This window comes from Dermacentor andersoni, chromosome 11 (genome assembly GCF_023375885.2).
Source record: "Dermacentor andersoni chromosome 11, qqDerAnde1_hic_scaffold, whole genome shotgun sequence".
In the NCBI taxonomy this organism is placed as follows: domain Eukaryota; kingdom Metazoa; phylum Arthropoda; class Arachnida; order Ixodida; family Ixodidae; genus Dermacentor; species Dermacentor andersoni.
The window spans coordinates 8600553-8619207 of NC_092824.1; the positions used below are offsets into that span (position 1 = coordinate 8600553).

At 47.0% G+C, this 18655-nt stretch overlaps 2 protein-coding genes across 2 annotated transcripts in view; one reads left to right on the forward strand and one right to left on the reverse strand.

Annotated features, from left to right (window-relative positions):
- Positions 1–17667, reverse strand: part of Nadk2 (NAD kinase 2, mitochondrial) — a 101610-nt gene extending 83943 nt beyond the window's left edge. The window contains exons 1-3 of the mRNA XM_055064335.2: positions 17019–17667; positions 8097–8185; positions 1547–1717 (exon numbers count right to left, since the gene is read on the reverse strand). Coding sequence (XP_054920310.1) covers positions 1547–1717; positions 8097–8185; positions 17019–17573 — 815 coding nt within the window. The 5' untranslated portion in view covers positions 17574–17667. The remainder of the gene's footprint in view (positions 1–1546; positions 1718–8096; positions 8186–17018) is intronic.
- A 414-nt stretch (positions 17668–18081) lies between these two features.
- Positions 18082–18655, forward strand: part of ZnT86D (solute carrier family 30 member 7) — a 117703-nt gene continuing 117129 nt past the window's right edge. The window contains exon 1 of the mRNA XM_050167862.3: positions 18082–18333. Coding sequence (XP_050023819.2) covers positions 18251–18333 — 83 coding nt within the window. The 5' untranslated portion in view covers positions 18082–18250. The remainder of the gene's footprint in view (positions 18334–18655) is intronic.

Here is an 18655-nt window from a genome sequence, read left to right on the forward strand (position 1 = left end):
AGAAACAAAAAAGTCGCAGTTTCGCACAAAAGGTAAAGCATTGATTATGATAGCAAATTAAGCAAGATGAGCATGGCAGCAGCAACAAGTGAACAAGTGAATTGACTTTCGTGCTGTCTCGCTTCAATGCGAACAAAACGTCGAAAGCATAGTGCATACGAAGCTACCAGCACTGGGCGCACTTGGTGTAAATCGCAGATCATCTTCCCGATGCGGCGCCCACGCGGGCGTGCATTTTGCCTACATCACAGATCGCTTTCAAGATAAGGTGCACACGCGAGTGCGCATTTTGTCCATATCTCAGATCACTTTCAAGATACGGCACCCGTGCGGGCACATACTTTGTCCGCATCGCAGATCGCTTTCAAGATGCGATGTCTGCGCGGGCGTGCACTTTGTCCACATCGCAGATCGCTTTCAAGATACGGTTTCGCGCGGATGCACATTTTTGACCATGTTGCAGATCACTTTCAAGATAAGCCCCCACGCCGTTCACAGCAGCCACTGGAGTAGAACCCTTCCTTTCCCTCGCTTCCCCATTGTGCCTCGCGCTCGAGAGACACCGTGCTTTTGCCCCACTTGCTTTCTTTCTTCCTTCCCTCCCTTCCTCCCTCCCTCCCTCATGCGCACACAAGATATAGAGCCACGATCGTCGGCTGACCCTCGCAAGTCAGCTGCCCAAAAGTCCGTTTTATAGGTCCGATTTTGACAAAAATTGCCGCTAATTTCGTCCGCTGTAGCCGATAGTCCATTGCAGCACGGTCTGTTTTAAAAACAGACTTCGCTGCATCCATAAAACAGGTAGAACAAACCAAGGCTGAAATATGGTCTGTTATATCCGAAAGTCTTTGTACATGGGTCCGTTGTAACAAGCATAGATTGTACATAATCAGTGCACTGGCAGGCTTTTAACCCTCTCAGTGCCAGGTTAGTTCAGAGGTGACGCACCTCTAGCTCCAGGTTTCTTTATCAGATCTTATAAAACCAACATATTGGTTTATTTATGGTTAAGCAGAAGGGGAAAAATTACACAGATAATGGCAAACATTTTCTTGGTGTGTGGTCCTCACCATCCTATCAGACATCAGTGGCATGGCGAGATAGAAATGTGGAAACATACCGGTATGTCAGTGACATTGAAAGGGTTAAAATTATTTCAGATGTGGCTCTGGCGATTTGAGCTCTTGAAGGCAGTTAAAGGCATGCATTTGTTTTTCTGGACATTTTAGCAGTCCCTAGGGAGTCTGAAAAATCGTTTGTTGGCTGTAATTGTACATCCAAGCACAGGTCCTCATGATTGAACATAATGTGTTTTTGTGTTATATTAAAGTTGAAACAGCTTTTTATGTGCTGGTTCAGCAGAGGATGAACCATTCTTGCAGATGGAACAGTGCCAGTCAGGCGCACCTCTAGGTGTTCTGGCTCTCCAAGAACGATGCCAATCCGAAGCCACTAACTCTCAGCATTGCCATGCATACAACAGTGTCGCAGCACCAGTTTTCACTCGAGGTAATATTGTAAGGAATTCTATGCATCCGCTACTAACCTGGAAGGATCACTGTTGATGCCTATGATGGGTTTGTCACGTGTGTGGATCTTGCTGGCCGCCATGAGGAACGTGCCATCGCCACCTGTCGTGAAGATGACGTCTGCCCAGTCGATGTTGCTGTCTGTGTATTCAAACCGATCCACGAGGCGTGTCTCAATGCCATTCTCCCTGCGATCACAAACACTTGATGTTCACAACGGCCCACCTCTAAAACATACAAGAAAAGAAGAAAGCGAAGCTTTGTGGTGGGGCATTGCACTGAGTGTTCATTTAATATGTACACTAGAGTTTTCAGTTTTATCTACTCCCACTTTAGCCTCTAAAACAAAAGGTGCGACGTCAGCACACATGTTCTTGACAGCAAGAAAGTGTAACAAAAAGAAACATGTCAATATGAGTAATCATTCTGCACGTAGTGTTGTCTAGATGTAAAATAGCTTCAGTATTACACCCATGCACTGAGTACAACGCTAACTTCCTTGCAATTCGCAATTACAACACTTGGATCACCAGATGACACCTTCAGTGGCAACCTCAAATGGTACCAGTGACCTCAAAGGACATTCTTGATCAAAGTTAGCAGTGCAGTATGAACAGAACACAAAAAGAACACACTGACACAACAAACACTGGTGTGTCCTTTGTGTCAGTAGGTGTCTTGTTTATATCACGCTGGTAACATAAATAACGGATATAGCAAGCAACTAGCCCATCTAGCAGCACCAGTCTTTCAACCTTTAGGCAAATTATAGGGTATTCCTGCACATTTCTAAACGAGCATGAAAACCAGACCTGCTTGTACCAACAAAAACACCCGCATATAATTACATCAACATAGCACTTACGTAAGCTGCAGTGCAGAATGAGCCAACGGCATTGACTGACAAGCCAAGGTAAACAAACCTAATCACTATCTTGCGCGCACTGAACATCTGTCCCCCCTTCCCATTATCAGCACTCAGTGACAACACTCGTCATAAGTGCCACGGATTGAGATGAAGGATATGTCAATCACACAAGCACCACGCAACAATTGGGGACGTGTACGATGATGGCAGTGCAGCTGTGCAGGCTTGGGTGAAAAGGAAATGCACACACACATAAGCATGAATGAACATTAAAGGCACGCTTCCTACACTGCCATTACTTATTACTTCTTTTCTATCATTTTTTGTGTTATAACCGGAACATGGCGATTTCTCAATGCACCTATTAAGTGAGTGCTCCATTTATCTTTTATTATACATTATTTATGGATTGAAGCTTTCCTTCAAGCCATGTATTCTTGCATACATAGCCCCAAATGAAGAGGCTCCGACACTAAAATGATGGCTGCGTGATCCATAAAATTAAGGTGCAGTGCTGGGCTGGTTGAGTTGGGCACCTGTGCCATTTCACTAATTTCTGTTGTCCTGTCTTCTAGAATGCCAGAATCTCGGGCTGAAAAAGCTTTTCTAATTATGCTGCAGTAAGCACAATTTCTTCTAGATGGATTGCCAACAGATGATATACTTCACATCATGGACCACTGGAGACATGGCACTCATGTCATCAGCCATTCTAGGATAAATTCATAAAAGTGGCCGATACGTGAAGTTTGCAGTTTGCACAACCTAACCTGTACGCCCAATTGTAAAATCACTAATGCAGAATGCATCGTAACAATGATGCAATAACAAATCAAGCATGTGGGAATTATGAAGGTTCATATTTCCCACGCTCCTATGTGTGCCACATAAGCAAGAGCAGACACCTTCAGTGCAGCTGTGCACTGAACTCTTTCTGCAAGTGGGGAGAGCCATACAACCTTACCCTTGGCGGCACAAACCTCTTGATAATGGTCACAAGGCGGTTGCAAACGTAGACCGTCATACAGGTCAAGTGCATTGTTTATTTATACACCTATCACACCATATTCCAGAACAATTGGTCGCACTTAGTTGCATTTCAGAATTCACACCACTATTCATGCAGCGCATTCTCTTTAAACAAGATTTTTTTCACTATAGAATCCGCAACACCACTAAAAAATTTTCAGACACACTAGGTGTGTCTTGTGCTGAGCAATACTGTCACATGGTAGTGACATATAATGAACACAGTAGCAATACTGTGGAAGACGAAACTAACTTTTATTGGGCAAACCTGTGCCCACAAAAACAGGCTGCACTTAAAGAACGGCGACAGCGGCGAACACAGTCGGCGATCGTCAAAATCTGATCAGCGGGCCAAGCGCGTCGGCTTTTATACATCAGTCGTTAAATGTTCCAGAGTAATTGCTGGGACCCACATGTCTTTCACAAAGTTCTATACCATTCGCGTCACGTATACATGTAATCTGCTTACACAAGGTTCAGTGGCAGAAAGCGGATGGAACCATCGATAACATTCCAGAAACTTTCGATGCATGCAGGCGCGTCCTGCGCTGTGTGATAACATTTGTTAGGTGGTGAAACCTGACCGCCCGATAAACAAGTACACGTGTCAATACCCCCCTCTTAAAAAAGCATCGACCAGATGCTGCAAGCAAACGAAAGTAATAAAAACACTCGTAGCAAAGAAACAACAAAATAAAGAAGTTCGTCAGCATGCATAAAAGAGTTTAAGACGCACCACGTGGACCACTTCAGACTGTGCGTGGCACCGCTGTGAATGCGAAATTGCGTCTGGCACGACCTCATAGTCCAGTTCCCAAATACGTCGGATGATCTTGTAGGGTTCGAAATAAAGTCGCAATAGTTTCTCACTGAGTCCTCGTCAGCGTATCGGGGTCCAAACCCAAACATGGTCGCCGGGCTAGTACGCGACGTAGCGCCATCAGAGGTTGTATTGTCGCCTGTCGGTACGCTGCTGGTTCTTGATCCTTAGGCGGGCAAGCTGTCGGGCTTCTTCGGCGCGCTGGAGATAGGTAGCGACGTCAAGATTCTCTTCGTTGGTAACGTGCAGCAGCATGGCGTCGAGAGTCGTCGTCGGGTTCCTGCCGTAAACCAGCTTGAACAGCGTGATCTGTGTTGTTTCTTGCACCACCGTGTCGTAAGCAAAGGTTACGTATGGTAGGACCGCGTCCCACGTCTTGTGCTCGAAGTCGACGTACCCTGCTAGCATGTCGGCGAGGGTCTTGTTCAGGCGCTCCATGAGACCATTCGTCTACGGGAGGTAGGCAGTTGTCCTCCTGTGGCTTGTCTGGCTGTATTGCAGAATGGCTTGGGTGAGCTCTGCTGTAAAGGCCGCTTCTCTGTCGGTGATGAGGACTTCTGGGGCACCATGTCGCAGCAGGATGTTCTCGACGAAAAATTTTGCCACTTCGGGATGCGCTGCCTTTCGGTAGAGCTTTAGTTTTAGCGAAGCGGGTGAGATAGTCCGTCGCCACGATCATCCACTTATTCCCGGATGTTGATGTCGGAAACGGTCCCAACAAGCCCATCCCGATCTGCTGAAAAGGTCGGCAAGGAGGCTTGATCGGCTGTAGTAATCCGGCTGGCCTTGTCGGTGGTGTTTTGTGTCGCTGACAGTCTCGGCATGTCTTGATGTAATGTGCGACGTCGGTGGTCAGGTGCTGCCAGTAATACCTCTCCTGTATCCTCGACAGCGTCCGGGAGAATCTGAGGTGCCCAGCGGTTGGATCATCATGTAGGGCGTGCGGTACTTCTGGACGCAGCACTGACCGAACAACAAGAAGGTAGTTGGCGCGGACTGGTGAGAAGTTCTTTACAAGTAGGTTGTTTTGTAATGTGAACAAAGACAATCCGCGCTTAACCCTTTCGCTGTCACGGACGTACTGGTACGTCTTCGCGCTTCCCCCCCACAGTGTCACTGACGTACCGGTACGTTCTCTATTGTGCGTTCAAAATGATGGCGAGGCATTCCTTTTCAGTCGTAGAATAATTGCCTTCCGCTTTTGACAGTGGCCAGCTAGCATAAGATATCACGTGTTCAAGTCCGTCTTTCCTCTGGACTAGGACGGCACCGAGGCCTAGGCTACTGGCGTCAGTGTGGATTTCGATATCGGCGTCCTCGTCAAAGTGTGCAAGTATGGGCAGCGACTGCATGCGTCCTTCGAGTTCTTGAAATGCGTCGGCCTGCGGCGTTTCCCACTTAAACTCGACATCGCATTTGGTTAGATGTGTTAGTGGCTCCGCGATGCATAAAAAGTCCTTGACGAAGCGCCTATAGTAGGCACACATGCCAAGGAATCTATGCACTGCCTTCTTGTCAATGGGCTACGATGGAACTTTGCGATGGCAGCTGTCTTCTGCGGGTCAGGGTAGACTCCAGATTTGCTGATGACGTGACCTAGTAACAGAAATTCATCGTAAGCAAAGCAGCACTTTTCCGGCTTCAGAGTGAGCCCTGATGATTTGATGGCCTCTAATACTGTCGCAAGCCGCCTAAGGTGATTGCCGAAATTTCCGGCGAAGACGACGACGTCATTAAAGTAAACAAAACACGTCTGCCACTTCAATCCTGCTAACACCATGTCCATGATGTGCTGGAACATTGCAGGCGCCGGGCACAGTCCGAATGGCATGACCTTGAACTCATAGAAGCCGTCTGGCGTGATGAAGGCGGTATTTCGCGATCTCTCTCGTCGACTTCTATTTGCCAGTAGCCAGACTTGAGGCCCATCGATGAGAAGTATTTAGCATTGCAGAGCCGATCCAATGCGTCGTCTATCCGTGGAAGAGGGTATACATCCTTCTTCGTGATCTCGTTAAGTCGACGATAATCGACGCAGAAACATAGGGTTCTGTCCTTTTTCTTCACCAAGACTACAGGAGATGCCCACGGGCTTTTCGACGGCTGGATGATGTCGTCGCACAGCATTTCGTCGACTGGCTGCCTAGTAGAGTCATGTTTTCGCATCGAAACTCGGTAAGGGCTCTGGCGGAGTGGTCGAGCGCACTCTTCAGTTATTATGAGATGCTTTGCGACTGGTGTTTGTTGAATCCTCGATGACATCGAAGAACACTCTTTGTATCGCCGGAGAAGACTTCCGAGTTGTTGCTGCTTACTCATGGGGAGACCTGGATTTACGTCAAAGTCTGGTTCGGGAACTATGGTCGTTGGGGTGGATGCGGCAGAATCCGAGAGGCCAAAAGCATTGCTGGTTTCCCGAATTTCCTCGATGTATGCGATCGTCGTGCCCTTGTTGACGTGCTTGAACTCCTGGCTGAAGTTTGTCAGCAACACTTTCGTTTTTCCTCCGTGCAGTCGAGCGATCCCTCTTGCGACGCAAATTTTATGGTCTAGCAGTAGGCGTTGGTCACCCTCGATGACGCCTTCTATGTTGGCAGGTGTTTCGGTGCCGACGGAAATGACAATGCTGGAGTGGGGCGGGATGCTGATTTGACTTTCGAACACTCTCACATAATGGTGACTACGAGAGCTCTCTGGCGGTATCACTTGATCTTCCGACAGGGTTATTGACTTCGACTTCAGGTCGATGACTGTGCCGTGTTGGTTTAGGAAGTCCATGCCGAGAATACCCCCCCCCCCCCCCCCCCCCCCCGTTGCTATGCCACTGGCTCTGGTCTTGTAGCCTTTGGGTATGATCTGCTCTACAATGGCTTCAACATGTACCAACCAACTAGCCCAATGTATCCTGTGCATTGAAAACAGTCTGGTTATTTCCTCTATTTTAGATATACACAAAACATAGGAATGCTCTCATTAGAGTGAATAGGCTGCAATAAGACTATTTGCATTAAGAAAAATCATATCACAGTGACTTTTTAGAACAAGTCTATATATATACATACAATTATTTTTTTTTGCAGGAACTTGGGTATCACAACATTAAAAAACAACTTAGCAGATCCGATGCACATGTTGGAATCTAAGTGAAGCAGAGCCTTCGTGAAGTGATTAAATGTTATAAAATTACATGCGATGCATACAAGTGCCTTTACTGTCATCCTATGCAATGTGTAATGTCGTGCAATGTTTGTGTTTATGCCCTACACCATTCTCAAGCTACGCTGAAATGCAAACAGCGAATTCACACTGCAAGACGCAGTGATATTACGAGGATAAAGGTGATGTTTGTTCCGGGAAGAACGGCGAAGAGAGAAGTACGACGCGAAGTACAGTGGGGTAAGGTTGGCTATGATACCCATTTCATTCCTGCGTCCAGCCTGCACCGAGCGTGCACTCGTGCGCTGCGCATTGCGTGAAGCACACACCCACCACGTGAAAGTGCTACTACCTGGCACATGGAAGCAATGCACAGGATTGTGTCTTAATGGCTACGGCGTTAAACTCTTGTGCCAAGAGCAAGGTTCGATCCCACCGTGAGACACGCGTACGCTCTGTGTGGGCTACACAGCAAGACAGCTGCCACTGTCGGCAAAGGTTTGCAGGGAAAGTTTTGCTTCAAAACACAATGTTCACAGCTCAAACTGCAACTGAGTAATGTCCTGGCATAATACAAGTGTTTCAAGGTCTTTGTAAGGGTAGCGCGACAGTCTAGCATGCTTCAGTGTTTGCCTTTTAGGATGTAGGCACAACTGGCAGTGCTGTGCAGAGACACGTGCAGACAGGGACTTGCCTGAGCGTGTTGACCACGAGCTCCCTGTTCTTGGTGTGGATCTTGTGGTGGTGGACAAGGCTGTTGTAGTCCGAGCCCCGGGACTCCAGCTTTGCCGAAGATGGTGACAGCAGGAGGAGGAGGGCAAGAAAGAACGAGAGAGGACAACAGACTAAACTTGTAGAGCACAGACAGGACGGACAACCCAACCAGATCCGTTCCCCTGTCCCGCAAACCGTGATGAGCGGTGCAGGAGCAATAGCACAAGCCAACGCGAGACAAAAAAAAAGGAAGACTGTCAAGCCTGATGCTATATTATTGTTATATGAGGAGGGTGAGCACAAATGGGAGAAAGAAAGGCCAGTCAACTGCAGTTGACGTCAAAGAAAGACAAGGTCTTCTGAGGCTGGTTAGTGCACCATGTGGTACAGTGCAGTATCTCCGAGATCAGCCCATATTTTTTGCTGAGTAAAGCCACACTTAGTTCTGGTTTTAGACACGCAGTTTCAACGAGTATATCTGGGCTTAATTTGAGCTTTCTGCACTAATTATGCACCATCACTGCTCTGCACATGGCTCTACACTAACTGGCGCATCTTTTTCATTCCAAGCTCCATTTTGATGCCTTTTTTGTCATCCTACTTGCACTAGAAGTCCTCAAATAGCCTCGTTTAGACGAAATTGGTCCGAAAGTGGCACCCAGATAACCAGATCCCACAACCCCAAACTGATCTGAAGTTGCCAAAGAACACCTTGTCTTCAAAAGAAGAAGAAAAAGAAAAGAACTATGCAGGATGAGCAAAGATTTTCACCTGGTAGAGAGAGAAGGGGGGGACAAGAATGCCCATTTAACTTTTTCATACCTGCCAACCTGCAAACTTCAAAATTTGTATAGTCCCACTAGAAGGGATAGCACATACTTTTCTTAAAACCTTGCCCTGCACACGGGACATCATTAAAAAGGAGTTACCATTAGAAACAGCACACAAGCAGGACCAAACTTGGCGCACCAATTACTGACAGGCAACACAGTGCCTTTACAAGAACTTGTGGTAGGGCTAGTTTGTAGCTCATTATGGCAAAACACGTGAGAGCACAAAAAGAGGTTGGGTGGTCTTTTACAGCAAAGCTGTTTATGCGGACCGTGTGCCGGCGTCAGACTTCGCTAAAACTATCATCATCAGCAATGGCTCGAGCGTCGTCGTTATCTTCCACAGCTGGCTCATTGGTGTCCCTCGGTGCTACCACGCGAACGCACTCATGCCACTGCTCCCGTGTTCGTTGTCATCGTCGTCTTCTACCACAGATGGCTCCGTTGCCGCTCGTCATTCCAGCATAGAATTTCACTTCTCTTCTGTCGTAATGGGGAGGCCTCGTTTACGGGGGTATGAGTCATTGCTTAAGCGGGTTTAAGCCATTCATTGTCTCCTTTGATGGACAGCTTTAATTTTGAAGCAATTTAATTTTTAAGAATCGCAAGCGGCAATGGCGGGCGGATGCTGCTATCCCCGCCACCTCGCAAACTCGAGACATAGAATGCAAGTGACAACGGCAGACTGCGGGCACACCGTCACTGACATCACACTCTACGTTGCAGCCGAACGTCTGTTTAACCTCATTAAGAAACCCGAAGATGTCAATCATCAAACCAATCCAACCAATCATCAAAACGACTGCAGCACCTGCATCTCCAGTGGTGGGCCTTGCGCCCAATATACGGAGCTTTGAATTAGTGGTTCTGCACATTCCATCTCAGCTACAACTATGGGAAGACCATGAATAGTCCATACTCCTGAACAGGGTGTCGAATCGGAACCGAACCCGTTTTTTTTTTTCCGCGATTTTGGAACTGAACCCAAACCAGAACGAATTGAAGGAACCGTTCTGAAATGGTTTCGGCAACGGAGATTTCGAGCAGAGCAGTCTGGTAAAGAGAAAACTTTATTTGCTCGAAGCACTGTTGAGCAAAACGGGAGACCCTCTGAGAGATAATGAGGCAGCGTCAGCCGTCCTCACTCTGCACATCCTGATAGAACCATCATAAGTCATAATAACAAGTTGATTTTTATCAAGTTATCAACCTCTTATGGTCGCCGTTTGCCATAAGAAATTGGTGCACATATGAAAAACCTATGTGGCTCGAATAAATACGCTGGCGTGTGCCACAAAAGCCTCCAGGAGGGGTTCTTCAGGACTCAATAAAGTTATTTCCTCCTCCTCCTCCAGAACGATGCAGAGAAATTGACTCGCGGCCCGCGGAGAGCGTGTTGTAGCCTTTTAAACAGTGTTAAGTGGATCCATCTCCACTTTTCCTGGAGGGTGGCAGTGCCACATTGGAGAGAACCGACTTGAACAATAAATCCATATCTTCCACTTATTCTGGTTGAATAAGCCATTGTATACAAACAGCAGTGAGACACAAAGACTCGCAGTCCTCTATGTCCCCAGCACTTCTTGTGCAGTGACATTCTGTCCTTCGTTTACTGCTCTATAAGAGCACGAGACTATTAAAAAAAACTTTAGGGCCTTTTTAACTGCACTGTTAAAGTAGACGCGACAGCATTTCCATATCATCTTGACTCTCCTTAACCTTAAAGTTAAGGGGCACATGGATTAAACTCAATTAATGCAGACTAGAGGGGAGACTGGGATGAATTGGTGAGATGAGTGGGTAAGCTATAGTGAATTTGTGGGATTGGTCTGTTGATTAATTTGGATTAGAGGAATTATTGGGCCGGATAATGTGGATTAGTGGGTCGGACCAACCTCAATATTTTTGGGGTCCTTGGCATTTGCAAATTTTGCAGCGCTAATCCTCTCGACCAATCAGAAATGAGCTGCGCACAAAAAAATCCGGAAAGTTCTTAGGTGACGACAACCTAAATGCAATGTCTTTCTTTATGCACTTATTGCGCTGTAGTGTTGTTTCTAGTGTAAGATTGACATCTCGCACTAAAATTATTAAATAATTGTCTAATGCATATTTTATATTCGTCCAAGGGTTTTTGAAACAAGAATCTATATTGAGTAAGACTGTAGGAAGCAACTGAACTGAAAGAAAAAAAAAAATGAGGGGGGCAATCAGTTGGGTTGATGCGAAGGAAATCCGATAGCTTTCTTCGATACATTCTCTTCCTTTTACTGTTCTGCAGCCTTGGACTACCATTGCTTGTGACTTCACTAATCTGCTATCTTTACTAGAACCCAATCGCTGAAGTGCTAGTTGCTATCGCCATTGTTTCCCATATTAAATGCGAAAGCATTACTTGCCTCATTGAGCGAAAATGTGAATGTGCGTGCATCTCTGTGTGACGACATTTGATGGTACCGAAAAAAGATGGCGGAGGGGCAGGCTCTCTGCTGCCCAGAGACGTTGCCTGTCCACAAAAGAGGCTGCCTGCCTGCCAGCCAGAAGATTCAGGCGAGGATGCATGATTTAGAGAATGGCCCGTCACCGGCCGGCCAGCCAGAAGGGGGGGTGGGGGAGGCCTCGGCGGCACAGAGGCGTTGCCCACTGGCCAGGAGGCTACAGGCCTGCCTGCCAGAAGATTGCGGCAAGGATGCATTATTTGGAGACGAGATGCAGCCCTTCACTGGCCAGCGAGGGGAGTGGAGCACAAGGCGGCACCGCGGCGGCTGCATAGAGCCATTGTTGTTTTCCTCAAGAAAACAACTGTGGGGTATGAAACTGCAGGTTTATGAGCCAAGCATAAAATTTAATTATATGAACTAAAACAAATGGATAAAAATAAACTTGCTGCCATAAACAGTAATGCTTTCACATTCAGACACGTAAGCCACCTTAAGTGTCCCTGCGTACCTTTTATTTCGCTTCAGTTAGTGTTGTCGTTGGCCTCCCATGGAAAACATTTTGCACTAGACTGTACAGTTAAGTTGGCCAAGTCACGACATCTACAAAAAGAAATCTACATTATGAATCTGTTTTTATACTGACATGACAGAGAAACGAAAACACAGCACTAAAAGGGTAAAACAAAAAGAACACTTTCTTTTTCTCCGAACCCGTTTGAACCCATTTGAACCAGAACGGAATGGTGCTCGTGAACTGAACCTGAAAGGCTTCAAGCCAAACCCGAACTGAACCCAAAAAATTCTTGTTCGACACCCTGCTCTCCAGGAAGAAGCTGCCAACCGCAAAAGTGAAAATAAGGTGTAAGAATGGTGAAACTGGTGAAACAAAAGATTTACAATATAGACTGCTTGCAAAGTTTGACTTGCATGGTGTAACACTCGGCGTAATTAACACTGCTACGCTGTTCGACCATCTTCACGGACTGGAAGGGGCGGTGATTTTTGGAATGATTCTGTGTGCAGGTTTGTGCATGTTTCGTTGCACTCTAATTTGTTTTAACATTGTCTTTAGATCACGGTGACCTTTTCAGTGACTCTTTCCAGGAAAACCCTTATCTTGCTAACAATTCACATTGAAGGATACATGAAGGCAGTGTTGATATATAAAAACACAGTGATGCTTGTAAGCCTCTGTAAACTGCATTTTGTCATCTCTGGCTTCAAAAATGTAAATATGCGGATCCCTTGCACTGTGGGAATCGATGTAAGCGAAGTTTTCTGTGCTGTTTGCTTTGACTGACAACAATTAGTGCTGATTTGATGGTGAATGTTGAATGGTGAAATTTCTTAAATGTTTAGTCGTACACGAGAGTGGCGAGTTGATGTTACAACGTTGCCTTCCGTACACCACTGCCGTTTGTCCGCGTAGTACACAGAACACACAGGAGGAGGTGTTTGCTTGAATTATTGTTGTGCACCATATTTCATAACCCCTGAAAGGGTTGAGCATTGTCATTACCTCATATGGCACATCGCATTGTTGCTGAAGTATTAAGCTTCGATTATGGGGCTGTACGTGCCAAACCACAATCCGATTACGAGGCGCGGTGTAGTAGCGGTCTCCTGATTTATTTTGACACCATGATGCTCTTTAATGTGTCCCAAAATCTAAGTGCACATGCGTTTTTCATTTCGCCCCCATCGAAATGCGGCTGCCGCTGTCGGGACAAATCCGCGACCTCTAGCAATGCCATAGCTGCAAAGCTACCGCGGCAAGCACAGAAGTGTTGATTTGACTGTCGACTGCTTCCGTAGTGTTGCCTGGACCCTGCGGTGCCCTTTAATTAATGTGGGTCTGCTTCTGCACACCCTGCGTAATTTGTCCGCTTGACGTATTTGCGTGGTGTTTATTTTTCAGAAACAGCAGCAACGTACTGTACCGTACCTCCATTCCATCCATTCTGTGCCTCCTTTTCCCCTCCTCTTTACCATTATATTAAGCTTCCCTCTGGACTTGCACTTTAGTAGAAAGATAAGCGCTGCAATTTCTGCAATGCTCTTGCGGAGGTCACCGATAATTACAGCTGCCAAGAGTCTAACGTGCCGACACCGAGGGAGCTCCAGAAGGCATTGTGCACATTGGAAGCGGTGCAAAGGTGCAACCAAGCTTCTCGCGTCGCCTTTCCTCTCCACCACTCTCTTGTCATGTATACACACGCTCTGAACCACCCCCCGACGCGGTGTGCCAGACAGCAGCAAGCAGCAGCAACGGGAAAGTCGAAGAGGCAAAGAAAGCTTCGCTTTAAAAAAATAACTGGTCCCTGGCAGCTCTCATCAACCACATTCTCTTGCTTGCAAAGAGCTCAATCAAATTAAATAAATCATAATACTGAGAAAGCACTGCATGTTCAATAAGTCAAGCTCATGCTTGCATTAGTTAATGCAGCAAGACAGCAAACACAAAATGCCTCCCACATGAGGCCAGTAACATTTGCCTAAATTCTAAACGCTTACTAGATGGTTTCAGCACAGAACAGTGGAGAGATAACTACAGAATGTCAGTTACGTTGTTGGTAAACCGTTGCACACTGGTGCACTGGGAAGGCTGTCTTTTAAACACTGAGAATGACGACCCCATCAGACTAAATTAACAGAACTTACTCTATTTTTATTTAAGCTATTTGACTTAACAAGCACCCATCCCCTTGATACCCTCTCTTTTACGCATATTCTGTAAACTTTAGGCATGCAGTCACTGTAAAAAAAAAAACACTAAAAAGTGGCACCAGATAAGGTACAGTTGGAACATTATTTTAAAAATGTGCACTTATTTGCCATGAAAACATTGTAGAAAAAATGAAATCACAGGTTTTTCCTTTATCAGCATTGCATCCAAGCCACAACACTGGTACATCAGTGCAATGTCATGAATTGCTATCTATTTTTTCGTGTTTAAGGTGCCTTTGTGCCATGCAAGCTGTCAAAGCTTGCTAAGTTGAGTTATTGTTTCCTGTAGAAAGCAGTGCCATTATTGCTTACGTTAAACTATTATCTAGTCCCACGCAGGTGCTGTCAAAATCTATGACTCCACTGCAAGTGTGAGAACTGCAAGGTGGTGCACCAGCTGTATTTCGTTTTCAATTCTTTTCAAGCTTGCCAAGCCTCTGCTGACTGTAAAGGTGGCATTTTTTCCTACCCCCGTTGTTTAATGTGATGGCATTATAGGTGGACCTCACAAACTTTGTGGGTCAGGCGAAAAATGCGGGCCGACATCCCAATGGCAGTGCAGTCTAGCACAGTGCTCGCTTGCAACAAGGGGAGAATGCAAGCAGCAGGCACGTGACGCACATGTTAGACATTTGAGAAAGTGACTTTGGCACGGCACACGAGAGGCATGCGTGCGATTGTGGCCTGATGACAAGAGGCTGCTGTGCTGGAAGAGGTTCAGTCCCGTATATCCTTATAGCATTACCGGTGGATTTCACCCATTTTGGAGGTATTGTAAAATAAAAAGCAAGGCGTGTCGAGTGTTCACGAGTGCTTTCACAGTGTGTACAAAATTGCGAGTTAGATATAACGTCCCACTGATTAATCGAGTGCAAGGTCGCCCATGACACACGCATGAGCAGCTGTCGAGACATCACAATCATTACAATCCAAGTATGCTATCGTACACTTAAAAGAGTTAGCAGTGCTAAGTCCTGGCATAGTTCTTTTTAAAGCGAAGCTTTCTCCGACTCTTCCTTCAACTTTCCCACTGCTGCTGCTGCTGCTGTCCGGCACACCCCGTGGGGTCGTTCAGAGCATGTGTATACATGACAGGAGCGAGTCAGAGAGGAAAGCCAACAGGAGAGAAACTCGTTTTCACCCCACCGTATACAGCCTCATAATCCAAGCTTAATACTTCTGCCACGATGCAATGTGCCATGTGAGGTAACGACAATGCTCAACCCTCTCAGAGGTTATGAAATATGGCGCACAACAATGCTTCAAGCAAACACCTCTCCCTGTGTGTTCTGTGTACTACGCAGACAAACAGCAGTGGTGCACACAAGATAACTTTTAACATCAACTCGCCACTCTCGTGTTACACTAACCGTTGAAATTAGGCTTTAGCCGTCAACATTCCCGCTAAGTATTGTCAATCAAAGCATCGAGCACGGAAAGCTTCGCTTACATCGATTCCCATAGTGCGTGGGATCTGCATAATTTTTGGTAATCCAGATGTCTTCATATCCTCCTCATACCTTTGCATACCCCTCATGCATACCTGGAGACAGCTCAGTGGCAATCACTTTTCAAGTTCATTCTTATTACTACTGGTATGTTATGAATATCAAAAACATTTTTTCTTTAAATACCATGGTTAGGTGCAGTAGGCAGAAAGTTATCTTGCGTTTCTTGCCATAAAAGCTGCTTTTCTCTGCTTAAACACAAGATGAATGTGTTGCATAGTTTTGTGGTTGGCATATTTGTGCTACATCCCGGACTTTTATGCCAACTCCCTGTATTAAAAACACACTTGATGGGTGCTCTTTGCCATCTGTGATGGCACAACAATCTAGAACAAATTAATGTCAATGTTCACTTAGACTAATGGCAAGAATGTGACAAGCCATTTCCATACAGTTCTGCATGCATGCGACTTTATACCAGAGATGCATATTTTATGTAAATGCTTCAAGGCTAAGTTTGAAAATGACTGAAGGCACTTTGCAATATGATGTACAATGGGCCACATGAGGATATTCACCTCCAGTGTCCCTTTGAGATAACCACACTTGAAGTGTTGGTCTCGCACACTCTTACAAATCTTTCTTTGCACAGGGGGTGGCTCTAACGGGCAATGTAGCTTTGCCTTATTGTTTTTCCAGAGCAGGTGAGAGCAGTCATCAAGGTGGTGTGATGCTGGAATTCACGTTATCTTTCGTCACGTATGTACGACCTCCAGGCGAGCACGAGGCGTCATCACAGTTTGGCACTTTCCGAAGACCACCTCTAAGAAACATGTGTTCTGACAATTACTGACATTCAGCTTGAAGTAATGCAGGATGACGCTACAAAGAAAAAAAAAGGAAATAGTTCTGTTCGTCTCAATTTCGTGCGTAAACTTTTTTTCTTTTTAGCTAAAATATTTCAAGCTGTAGAAAGCAGATGTAGTACAGGCACCGCTATGTAGTTATGGTGCGACCCATCCTTGAGTCTCCCAGCATCCAACAATAACATGAAAAATACCTTTGAGGACGTACGTACTACAAACTCGGTAGGAAAAGTGAGTTTATGTCCAAGACTTTGCGAAACAAGTCAGTTAATATATATATATGCGCAGGTTGAAATGAAAGCGGGGACCTTGCGTCGAATGTGTACAAATTTCCAGACCACCTAGCATCACTCAACGTCAAACGCCACGGGCCCTCCGGGGTTTTGTCTCCGACAGCGGAGCGTGGCCTTCGATACGGCAAAACTGTGCTGGATCGCGTGAGGCTGCGGTCAATTATTTCAGGGAGTTCGTCGTACAACACCACCGCTGCTGCGCCTACGCGAAGCGTGTCGTCAGGCTCAGCCCCAGTGGTTCGTCCTGCAGCAGCGTCCATTTATCAGGGCCGCGCCATAAGGGCAGAGAACACTCACATCTTGTACCAGCTGCTCCTCGGTCAGGTGCGCGTGCCGCCGCTTCTCGAACTCGTAACGCGAGAACTTGGTGAGCACCAGCGCACGCCGGGGCCGGAACACGGGCTCCTCGGCGCTGCCGAACTGCGCAGCGGCCGTGCTGCTCGTCGAGAAATGCATGGCAGCTGCCGGCGCGACAACCAGGCGGCTCGGGACCACGGCGCCGCCGCGGCGGCAAGCGGGGTAGTAGGCCGCCGACCGGATCGGGGCCAACAGCAGCAGCAGATTACCGGTCCGGGCGGTCCCGCCGCGATGCCTCACAGCCGGCGACGACGACGGCAAACTGGCATGGCTGCTCGCGTAGTTTCTGCGCAGGGCCACTCTCCAGATCTGCTTCATCGCACGCTCGCCACCACGCTTACATGTTTCGGCCTGCGACCGCAGCAGCCGGTCACACCACCGCCTGGTCACTACGCCTCCACCGAGGAGCGTGTCAGATGATAGCGAGGCAGCGCTGGCGCTGGGCCGGTTCACGGCCACCGCACGGTGCAGAAATCTGCAGGCGCAGTAACGCATCCCCGAGTCTGAGACAGCGCCGGCGTCGCCACGAAGTTCGGGCGCTTCAAAAACATTAAAAGGCGCTGAATGTAATTTTAATCTTAAAGGACCAAGAGCCTGAGCATACAAGCGACGCTACTGCCGTGAAAGATAGTGAGAAACTGCGGCCTCAGCATCGACGACTAAGTGAATCATCGACGTGCTGAATTCTTTTGCACGCAGTTGTTTCGCATGAGCTATCTGCCTTAAACAAAACAACAGTACTAAAATAAAATTAAAACTAAGTGTAATGTTATAAATAGAAACATATAAAATTGTTTTATTGATGCTGATTGCATGAATTTGAAATATTTTTTTTTTACATACGTTACTTTTATTGTTGTACAAGCTCTTACAAAATTACATGAACGAATTCACAAATACCAGTAACTTATTTATGCGAGTCAGTAATGATATCCACGCATTACTTATGGCAGTGCAGAAACGTCAGAAGCGAAACTGTCTCCACGACGTCAGCTGCGTGGCGCGCCTATCTCAGCTGTAGCGAAAGACGGCCGCTGCCGTAGCTTGACGCGATGTCCTGTGATCGCCCATTCAGCCACCACTGAGGCAGCAAACGGAATTCGGCTCTCCGAGGAAAGGTACTACTACCAGGCAGCGACGGCGACCCTCGAAAGGCCCAGCGGACAGACCCGATGTTGCCTCTACATGCCGACGACAAGGAGTTCAGAGCACGACGGGGCCTACGTTTCACTGAACGGCTGCAGGGATGGTTCAGGTCTGTGTGTGTTCAGTGGCGACGTGGCTTTTGCTCCTCGGCGTGCTGTCGCACGTTGCAGGCATATGGTCGGGTCGCCGTGTCGCTTTGCCTTCGGCATCGCAGATGAGACACGCCGGCATCTCGGAAACCACCACGCGCCACGGCGGTCGTCCACAGTGCTCTACTGCTTCCTACTTGTTTCGAAGAGCGCACCGGTTGAACCGGTGTCAGATGGCAACGTGATCCTGCATCTTCCCGGCTTGCCTTGGCCGATGGAGCGAAACTGAATCGCTGCAATTACGCGAGTGACCTTGCGGTCTTGGGATTAGTTGATGAGGGG